At 36.5% G+C, this 13,100-nt stretch overlaps 1 protein-coding gene across 10 annotated transcripts in view; it reads right to left on the reverse strand.

The window, feature by feature from the left end:
- The window catches only part of unc-13, a 1,228,603-nt gene extending 1,219,337 nt beyond the window's left edge, over window positions 1-9,266 (reverse strand). For all 10 annotated transcript variants that reach the window (XM_067091750.1, XM_067091731.1, XM_067091742.1 and 7 more), the window contains exon 1: window positions 9,108-9,266. In XM_067091750.1, the coding sequence (XP_066947851.1) occupies window positions 9,108-9,129 (22 nt within the window). In that variant the 5' untranslated portion in view covers window positions 9,130-9,266. The remainder of the gene's footprint in view (window positions 1-9,107) is intronic.
- Between the last annotated feature and the right edge of the window lie 3,834 nt (window positions 9,267-13,100).

The following is a 13,100-nucleotide window of genomic DNA, read 5'->3' on the forward strand; positions in this document are numbered from 1 at the left end:
CTATCGTTATGTAAAAGAGAACAATTTAATGATTATCTCGCGAAATAAAGTGAAATATATTTAAAGGCAGTGATTGTACTGGTAATATAAGAAGCAGATATAGCAGAAATGCGTTTAAACAACCAAATGAGTTCAGTTCCCTTAGCTTGCACGAGTTTCGTGATACTTCTTGACTAAGAAAAAGGTAAAAAAATGATCAAACACGAATTCTAGCATGAAATTCGATTCACTATTTGCGTGTATGTATGTGTGTGAGAGAGAGAGAGAGAGAGAGAGAGAGAGAGAGAGAGAGAGAGAGAGAGAGAGAGAGAGAGAGAGAGAGAGAGAGAGCCTAAACTTTTAAAAGGTAAAAATACGGGCGCGATAATAATGAATTTAGAACTTCTCTGAAGGATAACCTTAGCATTGAAGCAGATGTAGATATTATTCCACAGAGATCCAAAAGTAATCGGAGCAAAAACGCACATTCAATACAACAGAGAATTTCCTGCCTTGTATCAAGAAGCACTAAACATGACCCCTGCATGACTAACGACGTAGAACACAGACAGGTCGATTTCACCACTCACAATACCACGACGACTGTCAAGCAAAGCAAACCCTCCACAACAGCATGATACTTTCCACGTTAGCTAAACCTAATTAAAATTGAAATCAAAGCAAATATTTCAGCTATGCTTGATGAAATTAAGAGCAAAATTTCGTTCACCCATTACCTACCAGATTCTATATTAAAAGAGAAATTCTTATACAGGTAAAAACATTCTGATTTGGAAACAAAACAGTGCAACAATTTTAACATGTATGATTCATAAACATAAACCAAATGCGTAGCCACGTATTTTTTTTTATTTGTAACAAAGATAGTCTATGGTACTTCATCAGAACTTCGAAACGGTACCTACCTACGTAGGGTTTCAACTTGATATTACATACACTAGTATTTGTGAAGAGAAATTAGCCCGAGTACCATTATTTGCTAAACAAAAACTCACCTGAAACGACGATAAGTTTACCATTAGCTGTCAGCACCAAGCTGCCATTTTGTTTTCTTTCATGTTTATGCAAAAACTGAAGTCACACTTGCTCGATAAAGTGATGCCATCCAAGCACGAACGGTAATTTTTGCTTCCAATACAGTCCAGTAATTGGAAAGTTTGACGAGATGCTAAATGATAACAGAAAACGTGATCGCGGCACACTGACCTAAGTCAGTATATGGCAGGAAATGCCAGATATCTGGACTCTCGGTGAAATGTATAATCATTATTATTTAGAAGATGAACCTACAAGGGCCACTGACTTGAAATTCAAGCTTCCAAAGAATATGGTGTTCATTAGAAACAAGTAACAGAAAATAAGGGGAAATACAGAGAGATCACTTATTAAAAGAATAGTTAAATAAAAAAATAAAGGGGTAAAACTGTAAGTAGATTATTAAAATAAAAGAATTATATAAAGGTAGTAATGCATTGCATCTTCGCTTGAACTTCTATGACAAAATTAGCTCATGTTTGCAGAGGACGAATCTACGTTAATATAAAGCTATGTAAAGCACACACGTGAATTTCATTACCATAGCCTTTTATATTTGTAATTCAAGTCCCCAAGGTAAATCACAACTAATCAAACGACACTTCAATCTGACACTGATGAAAATAAAAAAATAAAACCCTGCCCTCCATACGCTAAATTCTCAATATAAGTAAAAAAAAATAGTAGAACGTAAACGGCTTCATCTTGAGAGAAACTAACGGAAAAATGAGGATCCCTGATAGGGAAACTGCTGCATTTATTAAATGAATAACCAGACACTAAAAACAAAATAGGAAGGTAACCCCGTTCCAGAGGTTCTGCATCTCGAAACGACATACAAGATTTTAAGTCTGAGATCCCTGAACGCAACATGTCACTAGTACGACTTAATGTCATTCTAATTTTCCATTTTTTTATAATCCATTCGTATTAGTCCTGACTTTAAAAATCCCTTGACCCAACAAATACAAAATCTTTCGAAAATAATGTTCCGTAAAGGAAGATAACGCCTTAATATCCAACTAAATCGATTGGCCCAGTTTACCTATATAACGGAGGCAAATTTAATAATGTCAGTGGTCTATTGTACATAGAAATGTAATTTAATTTACCCTAAAAGAGTAGAGTACGTGGCTCAAAACGCAATCATTATCTTAACCAAGAAGCCATACTTAAGGACAGAAGCAACAGTCACATCCAATCCCCGTACGACGAAACAGCGATGGAACCCACAGTAAAAAGCCTCTATTACCACACACCTATTTTAAAAAAAGTCCCACCAGGAATGAAACATGTTATGCGCAAGTCACGTTCGCTTTGCAATTAACCACCTTATATAAATACATGCAAAAAATGCAAATATAGATAAAATCGAAAATCAATTCAGATAATGAAACCGGACCTCGCTAGCAGTCATTCATTTAAGAGGGAGATACGGGAGTAGATAATTATCTTATACATCGGACGAGCCATCAGTTTTTTCACCAAGTTAAGATCTGAAAGAAATGAGGGACGCCATGAAACACAGCCTCCGTTTTTGATAACGCTTTTGAGTTTGTTTGTAAATATTTATTCGTTTGACGGCTTCCTTATATCTATTATTTTTTTTTTCTCTACCTTTCTCGCGTCGTCATTCAATTCCGTGGAGCTTGCTTTGTAATTCGACAGCGTATTGTCTTAATTCACAGTTTCAAAGTTCAGATTCATTTTAAATAATACACACACATACATACATACACACTATATATAATACACACACACATATATTTATATGTGTGTATGTAATTGTAATAGCCACAATGCCCTCTTAACTTCTCGAATCAATATTATATGAATTTTGATTCATTATAAATATGTATAAATATACATATACACATATACAGGGTGTTTCGAAATTAGAGCCACCCACCCCCCCTCTACAGCATAAACTAAAACTGAAATGGACAAAAACAAAAGTAATTCAAAACAGGTATTTATTTAAGTTTCTCTCTGAGTATTTAATATTTTTGTGTGGCCTCCACCTGTCTGTGCCACAGCCTGCATTCTTGAGGGGCATGATTTCAGCATATCGCAAAAAAGCTGAGACTCAAACTCCATTTCCCGAGCACTTCAGTCACCTCTCTTCGCAGGTCGTCGAGGCTTGGTACACCATCTTAGTTCATTGTGCGCGCTTCAACACGATCCTTTAAGATACTGCCAATGTTTTCAGACACATTAAGTCAGGGGAGCTACCTGGAAATTCACTTGACGAGAAGAAATCTATACCACTGTTTCGAAGCAGCTCCTGTGTCTGAAGAGCCTTGAAACATGGTGCCTTATCATGCAAAAATGTGATTTCTTCAACAGATAACACATTTTCAGGATCTTTGAGGAAAGGAAATACTCCACCAGTAAGCACAGTTTCTCTTAAGTATTCGCCATTCCATGACTGTCCTTTTTCTTTGATGATCCACATTAACCGTTTGGCTGTGAAACAGAAAAATTCCCAAACATTCAGGAAATTTCACAACTTGGCGATAGCGCACGTCATCGCTGATATCATCCAACTTTGCAGCCCAAATGATGTCATTTTTATGATTTGACTTCCTGACTGTGTAAATTAAGAATTCATCTGATGCGGCAACATGGAGAACGTCAGCTTCATCTCAATCTTTAAGAAATGAACCACGAAACCATGCACGGTCTTCTCTCTGTTGCTGAGTGATGTTGGGCTTGCTGATAACATGAAATGGCTTGATACCAGATTTCTTCAACTTCTCTTCTTTCCCCTTTTTGTTTCTAGTTCAAGTGCTAATTTGCGTAAAGACTTTCTTGATCTACCCACTGCCTCAGCTATGATGTCTTTTGAATCCTGAGAAAGGACTTCAGGCCTTCCAAGATTCTCACTCTTTTCGCGATGACAGTCATATGGGTTTTTGTTCCAGTTTCTTTTAACAAAGGATTCGTCTCTTTTAATGTATTTAGCTATCCAGGAACGTGAAATGAAGGATGCGCCAGCATCCCTGGCCTCTCTGAAGGTTATAGCCTCGGATTCGGTCAATCCATCTGGTTTCCTCTGAGTCGTTAGCCATGGCTGTATCTAACTCCGTCACTCAGTCTGAAAATACAAGAAATGTAAAATGAAAAATACCTTAATAGAAAATTAAAATATTGAACTTGGAGATAGGCTATAGCAGAAAACTTCATAACTTTCCATTTGTTCTGTGGAGGGGGGGCTCTAATTTTGAAACACCAGTATATATATATATATATATATATATATATATATATATATATATATATATATATATATATATATATATATATATATATATATATAATGCTGTCATGGGAATAACAACTTGATATAAAATATAGAGCATATAGCCGAGAGGAAATAGATATAAAGGAGGCAAGAGCTTTCGCCATAGAGTTTTGTTTATATGAATATATATACATACACTAACACGCAATATATATATGTATGTATGATATATATATATATATATATATATATATATATATATATATATATATATGCATGCACACATACGTATATGCAAGTGCTTATACATGTATATTTATGTTTGGATATATATGAAAGAAATAATTTTCTTTTTACAGTTAGCCGAGGGCACGTTTTGACCTAACTTCCCTACACCTCCGTAAGGTCAAGTTCTGGAATTATTTTGAGTATGCAGACGATGCAACTCTCACTGCAGTTATTAACATCCAACAGAGTACGAAACGGAATTACTGCTGGTCTTATTAAGGATGTAGAACGGAACAGTAAATTGTATAATCACAGTGACTAATGATGATGAACTCCTGCCAAAATATGCTTTAATGATCAGCCGATCTTGTACCAAGCTCCCACTTCAGCACTATACAGGACCTACTGATTTTGAACAGTGTACAATACCATCGCCCTCATGTTTTCCTCTTCACGGTACTTAGAATATACCACCTAATTATTCCAGATAATTGGGAATCGTTCGTAAGGAATCCTACAGGGGGTTCTACTTCCATGAGTGTTTTTAACACCCTAGCCAAAGAACTAAGGCAATCTACTCGATTTTGAGTGCTAAAACACAACTTATTGGTTTCTTTCATCTCTCACAATGTAAAACTCAAAATGACCTTACAGACAGTATTAATGATGCCTATCTTACAAGTTGAAGGGAGGACGCACTGCTACTCAGACACTTGTGAACTCTTATCTTAAGATCTCTGACTAGTACTCTATATTTGTTTAACTCATCTGTATTTTTCACACAATTATTCTATCATATGATACTAATAATAATAAATTATTATTATTATTATTATTATTATCAAGTCTATGAACATGATAGAATAGGGAGCCATAATGAAATACAAACGCATAGTAAATATCATTAGGCAAAAGTGTGAAAATAAAATCCTTCGGTCGAAAATGTAAAAATAAGTATATAAACACAGCATTTATCCATTTATTGATGAAAAATAATCTGCCATTAATTTTAACCAGCTTCATAAAAAATCACTTATTACATATAAGTGACACTAATAAACCTGAATATTTCAAACATATCACAACATCTAAATCAGACGCAAGAAACAGAATGTTGAAAAAAAAAAAAAAAAAACTAATATAACTTACAAAGTTCGAGCGACATTCACCCACCTTCTTATGAGGAAAATCGAGTTTTCACAAGAGTTTAAAGTTCAAACAATGGGTCTAATGTTCACCAGAATAGATCATTCTTACACTAAAAACTATCACTGCGGTTAGTTTGAGTGTGTATATATGTATGTGTATATATATACACATACACACACATATATATATATATATATATATATATATATATATATATATATATATATATATATATATATATAATATATAATATATATATATATATATATATATATATATATATATTGCTCATATACATACATAACAAGAAGTATATGTTCTTTGATGCATTTACAAAGCAATTACACGCCTAATGTATAAACATTCTTATATTAAAAAACTATCACTAAGGCTAGTTTGTATAAAAAGACATAATATATATATATATATATATATATATATATATATATATATATATATATATATATATATATATTATATATGTATGGATGTATGTATAAAGTGTATACTCCTTGATGCATTTACAACGCAATTATACACCTAATGTAAATATACATCACAAACATTCATGTCTCAGAGTAATATACTGTAGACTTATAATTCTCAAGCCAATTCTATGAGACAGTATATAAAACATCATGTATACACAAATGCATCCACAAGAAGTCGGAGAAATACGAACAATTTACTTTAAGCCATAGCGGGATAATTATCCAACCTCGTCCCTACTCTCCATCATAAATGGTCTGTACATTTATGAAAATACTTTATCCATGGTTGATTTATATATATCCTCTCTCTCTCTCATGAACGTTTTCATATGGCGCTCAGCCCTCTTAATACTGCAAAGAATGTGACTGGCCCAAATCCAAAGCATCATAGATCACCAGCATGATTACAGTATCACATCGCCTTTATACAGACCTGAGAGAGAGAGAGAGAGAGAGAGAGAGAGAGAGAGAGAGAGAGAGAGAGAGAGAGAGAGAGAGAGAGAGAGAGTAATTATCACAGCAAATCGTCATATTATTCCAGGTCCATAATTACTCAATTTTACCCAAAGGTTTCTTCTACTTATGCATAAAGCAATGATCTCATTAGCTTGGCAATCTTCGCTTTTCAAGCACGTTATTTATTTCTTGCTTATTTGGTATCAGATACAAGAGTTGGTTTAAACTATGCCAAGGGTTCTACTTTATTTAAGCTACGAAAAAGAAAGGCTAGACGTGCTACAACAACAGACAGACATTTGATGATGCACAAAACACAAAAACAATAAGCGTGAATGATAACAAGTGCAATATCATTGGGTGTTGAGAAAAATAAAATACTTCTCGCTTCCTATCCCCGTCAATCTCTCAGTTAGTTCCCGTTTTATCCCACCATGACACAGCGTCAACCGACCTCTTTAAATGTGTATTCTCCCCACATCAAAATAATCGGCTTTGTGTCAAACACTCTTAGATGTAAACTATACCAATATTATCTCTCTCTCTCTCTCTCTCTCGTAATCTGAGACGTGGTCGTATGAGGGATTATAGATGCCTGACTGACTTCCAGCTATCTGAAATCGTAGTATCAACGGTTATGGGTACAAATAACTATTACTCTTGTTATCGACTCAAGTTCGAGGACTTCAATCTTAAACATAGAGACATGCTCTGTGTGCATTCATGGGAAAATGCATGCATAAGTACAGTTCACGTCAATATGTAAGAATGGAAGCATATGACCTAGATAGCACACTCACCCAATCATTAAATACATATGTACACATTCTTACTGAACCAACCTAAATACCATTAAGTCGAGTTTCCATTATACAGCATGCACAAATGAAACACACACATTATATACAAATATATATAAATTTACACACTCACACAATATATGTATACATATACACATATATATATATATATATATATACTTATACGTACAAACGTTTCATATTTCAGGACATGCCTTTGTGGGCATGTTTGCTTATACACGAAAACATTTACGTTCACTGTACGTATATGTAAATGTGTGCATCTAAGTGCATATGCATATACATGAGCACAATAGCAACCATACAAAATGCAAAGGCTCATCGCAAAGGGATACACCGAGAACTTGCGAAGTTTTATCTCTTCGAGATTGCTAAGCAACCCAATACGGCGCAACTGTAATTAATGATTCTACAGACCCAGAACACCTATAAAAACAACCCATTTAAAGGTCATCGAGTGACTGGAAGCCATCTTTGAACTTGGATGAACTTCATGTACAAATGGATAGATGGTTTAATAAACTAAAAAGTAGGCCTATACATATAAAAATAAAGGGAAAAAAATGAAAATTACCTTCTTGGAAGCATGAAGTTCCGAGAACTGTGAATTAGTTTTAAACGTAGTATTTCCTTAAGTCATAAAAACAAACATGAGAGAATAACTATACATATAATTTTATTTTTAATTGCTCTTATCCATGAAAGCATTGCAGCAGCTCTGAGTATCACGGTAGAGTAGCTTCGCTTCCAAATGTTTTAGTCCGAGTTCCTGACCTTGATTAGATAATCTGCCTAATTCTAGAAAGAGCACATGGCCTCCTGTTCATATGATCAAAATTAGCCATAATGCCACACCAAATTCCCACTTGTGACTACAGTCCCACATCCTCACTTTCAAAAGCCGTTTATAAATATAACCTTGAATATTAATCCAAAACAGCAACAACCCCCATCTTTTCTAGGGCTTCCTCGGCAAGAAGCATCAGTTTTTGGACGACTCGGTTGCGAGAACACTTTTGTCCCAAGAGGTAAAGCAAGCAAGAATATTTAGCGCGAGGTGCCATGCACAAATGTTTTATCAACGAGCATTAAACGAACTGAGCCGGATTTTTCCATGAGTGGGGGTGAACGGGAGGAGAGGGATACGGGGTAGGGGAGGGAAGGAGGGAGGGGGAGAGGGTAAGGGACTGACACTTAATCGCCAGAAATCCTCGAAATCCCATACAGTTGACGTAGAAGAACCCTGGCAAGCGAAGACCGCCGACCTCACTCTCAACAATGGAGACGGAAACCAAATAAATAATACAAGTTTCGGTCGTTTTACACTTCGATCAATTGACACTACATACACGAGCACCCCAATGTTTTGAGAATAGCTGGAAGGAAACGGTAAAACGCTGATTTTAGGGTTGTTTTCTAGCTGGAATGGAATTTAGCTTTCGCTGCTTGTAAATCAAGAAAATAAAAGAAAAAAATAGAGAAAAAGAAAGTAGTCAAGATAGGAAGGGGAGCACTGTATAAGAGAGAGAGGAGGGAGATACGACTTCTGAAATCGAAATTCAACACGGCAGAGCACAATTCAAGGGACCCCCGGGACCACAACGACCATTTCCCCACTTGACCTGGTCCTGAGGGCTACGAACCGACCTCCCCGGCATTGACCTAATGACGAGGGCTGCTTACCTGTAACACTGAGTAGAGACATATTATTCCCCTTGAAGAAGACGAGTTGGCACTGCCTAGATCTGAGACGGCATCATCCTAAGCTCTTCTTCTCGTGTCGTAGTAACACTAACAAACTCCTCCATGTTGTTTGGAACTAAAAACTATATCCAGCTTGCTCTACTCTCTCGTTTGGTCTCACTCACACTGCCTTCCTCAGCAACCACAAACACAACAACCGCTTCGGACACAAGGACCAGTACGACAGTCGGTGAAACAGCACACCGTGTGTCCGTCACGCTGGTCTACATTACACTGACGACTGACGAGAGAGCCGATCCCCTCAACGCCATCACGTCTGAGAAACCCACGGATGTGACGTCAGCAAAATTCCCGTTTTCGCGCCATGGCTGCTGGAGCGCGAAAATGGGACCTTACACGATTGTTATCTTCTGACATTGATCTCCTCCAGCGGGGAGGCGGAAACTATTCCAGCTAGAGCGGTATGAGTTAACAAACCAAGATGTACAGAGGGTAAGAAAAAGGCCTGTATTGATTAAAGAAGAAGTACGTTCACAAGCCGCACAATCAATAAGACAGAGTCCACACTGGTGCTGCCATCTGGAGACCGCCCCTAACATCACCAGTTTTATCTGTCAGACTGGTGCACTCACGCTTAGATAATATGTTCCCCGATATTGTACGTTTTCAAAAGTATTCATCGATCACAAGGGATCGAATTGTCTCATGACGGGACAGAAAATAAACAGGAGAGGTCTCTCTTAATCCCCGACATTCGAATATTTCACGGGAACCTTCGAGCGATTTAAAAAACCGGTTCGAATGCAGCCAAACTTCCGTAGCACATATAAGCGAGAGAGAAAGTGAGACTATACTAGCTTGACTTTAAAATCTCTATGAAGGGTGGCTGACCCAGTGGCGATAGTCGTACGTAGTACACTCGCACTCGCTTGATACATTCCCCCACCACGTGCAAAAATCAGCCTTACAACCCTCCATTTCACGAGCTAAATTACATACAAACACACAACTCGCCGGCTTTACCTAAAACGACAGGAGCTTAGCTGACACCTCCGAAATACACATTCACAGGCGGTGTCATCTCCGGTGGAGGGTGGCCAACTGCCCTACTGTAGGGGGCTTCCGTGGCCCACTCTGTGTTGCTAGGAACCTGCATGAGGACCACTATAATGGTGCCATTCACCCCTCTTTAGACATCTTGACAGATGTAAGGACTCCTTGTCAAAACAGGAAATCGTCCAAATTTAGTCATTTGCAAGATTTTTTTTTTTTTTTTTCATAAAAAAGAAAATACTGGACAACTTTCATTTAACATCCCACTGTTTTTAATTAACTTTTCCAATTAAAAAAAAATTATTAAGCACATAATTTCCAAAGGAAGAAGTTATAAAGCGTACAGGCTACATAAAAAAGAACTAAATCAACTTTTAAGATTCATCTGGAATTTATGCGAATAGGATTCATTGTAAACGATAAGGACTCGCGGGAACAGTCTGCGGACAATGCGCGTAATATTTCGTTAAGTACCGCCACCACCACAACCACCAGATCAAGGTTTGAAGCCCTCAAGAAATACAATTTTTCGACGGATTTTGCTCTTCTCTGTTATTGCCTAGAATAAAATCTTCCCAATTCCACTCAATCAAATTATACAGCTTTATAATTCAATAGCAAGAGACCTACTGTGTTATCCTGTACACGCAACTATCTCAGAAATACAAAACTTGATCTCATGAAATTTGCTTTAACTTGCGTTCGCTTTTCAGCCTCAGTGCCTAGAATAGGCAAAGAAAATAAGCCATTGTCACCATAAAATAGTGATAAGTCAGCTTATGCCACACGCGCGCGCGAACACACACACACACACACACACACACACACACATATATATATATATATATATATATATATATATATATATATATATATATATATATATATATCGGTAGTAACTACAATGCCCTCTTAACTTCTCGATTTCTTCACAGTTTTTGGATCCGGAGAATCAAAACGGGTCAGGTGGGTAACGTGACCTCGTTCTGATACTCAGGATGCGGGTTTACATCCTGCTGCAAACGTCCGATTTACTTCTTATGCGGGTTTAATGCAAACGTCCGATTTACCTTATTGGCGTACCTGGTAAAAAGTGACCAGTGGTTTTATAATATATATATATATATATATATATATATATATATATATATATATATATATATATAAAATATCTTTCGCTGTTTCCACTACTTAGGGTGGCTCCCAAGAAAAGCCCAGGCAGAAGTCACTGACATATTCATCCTTCAACTAATGCAAGATGAAATATCGGTCATATATACTTCGACAACATTAGCTCCTCGATGTACCCTACACAGAAGGCTCACCAACATGTAAAACCTCCTAACACAAGGCGCCGGCTATGCACCTCTACCTTGCACGCCCTCTCACTTCCTGGATATAATTAAAAAAAAATTACTGTCCTTTCAAATCACCGCAGAGGACTGCATCATCCTAATACCTAAGCCAACCTCCTAACCCTTTCTTTGCATTTCCCAGTTTCTCGCCCTTTTAATCTTACACACTCCACATATATATCCAAATAATTCACATGAACGGCTTCGCCCAATCCCCCTTCTTTTGCATTCAATCACACTCGTAATCCACACTTCATTCTCATAATGCAGTTGGCCCAAGAATCCCTTCATATGACTGGCTTCCATAGGCATTCTATACACACACACACACACATATATATATATATATATATATATATATATATATATATATATATATATATATATATATATTATATATATATATGTATATCTATATATACATATATATATATACATATATACTGTATATATAAACACAAATCGCTCATTTTTAACAATTATTCTTGAAGACTAGAGTAGTAAAATTATCAACACCAATAAAAAAAATACTAATATTGATAGTATGACTATCATCATTATACTATTAATAAATATATTACATGCTCGAGTCACAGGAATACTCAAACTTTCACGAGATTAAAGTGACACCCGAATAAATGCGAAGCTAGGTTACAATACAAAACTGACAATATTGAAAGAACTTTTGCTAATACAATCAAATGAGCAAGAGCATGTCCTTAAAGATTCTCCATTCTTTCGATATCATAAATCTCATACTTTTATAAGGCAAGGTATCGCCAGTAAATAAATAGTAAAAAAATAAAATAGTGACCAGCACAATGCTTTCTCTTCTAAAGTTATTTTTATCAATGTCGTTTAGGGAACAAACACACTGCGTCCAAAGCAGGTGTTAAGGAGGCAACTGAATTCATCCACATTCCCTGTCGTTGGGCTTTTTCTTTCACTTTGTCTCCCGTAACTCATAAAATATCCTCCCAAGGAGAAAGGATAAGGACTTACGAAGATATAACAACAGAACAGTTGGGTCTACTTACTTCTCTTACCTACTAAGGATTCAATACTGGAAAAATATGTATACTGAATCGAAATCATTCTTTTCCCTTCACGGGTGATGACGCATTACATCAATTAAGCCAACAAAATCAGGAGCAAGAGGGTCTGCCCATTCCTTTCAGTTCAGTTGCATTTCACTTTTCAATTCTCCAACCCCAAGCAATCGAACCCCACCCTCCTAATTCCATCGGCTAACCTCATATATTAAAGTTTCACTCATACATTGAACTATCTTTGTCTGAAATTGGATTCCTATCAAGTCTTTTGCGCAGCTAAATCACTTGCTCTGTCATGCATCCAGGAATATATCTAATAAGAGACCAGTATATAACAAAAAACTATTACAAGTAATATATCATTCATTTCCGTCAATGAATTTATGATTTTAATTTCTGACACTAATTCACCACATGGAGCGCTTTAGTAGATATTTCTAAAGTCGAGTCCCAAAGCTCTCTATGGTAGGTTAACTCACGCTAGGAGTTTAATAATATGCTAACTCAATAAT

The sequence above is a fragment of the Macrobrachium rosenbergii genome, chromosome 4 (genome assembly GCF_040412425.1).
Source record: "Macrobrachium rosenbergii isolate ZJJX-2024 chromosome 4, ASM4041242v1, whole genome shotgun sequence".
In the NCBI taxonomy this organism is placed as follows: Eukaryota; Metazoa; Arthropoda; class Malacostraca; order Decapoda; family Palaemonidae; genus Macrobrachium; species Macrobrachium rosenbergii.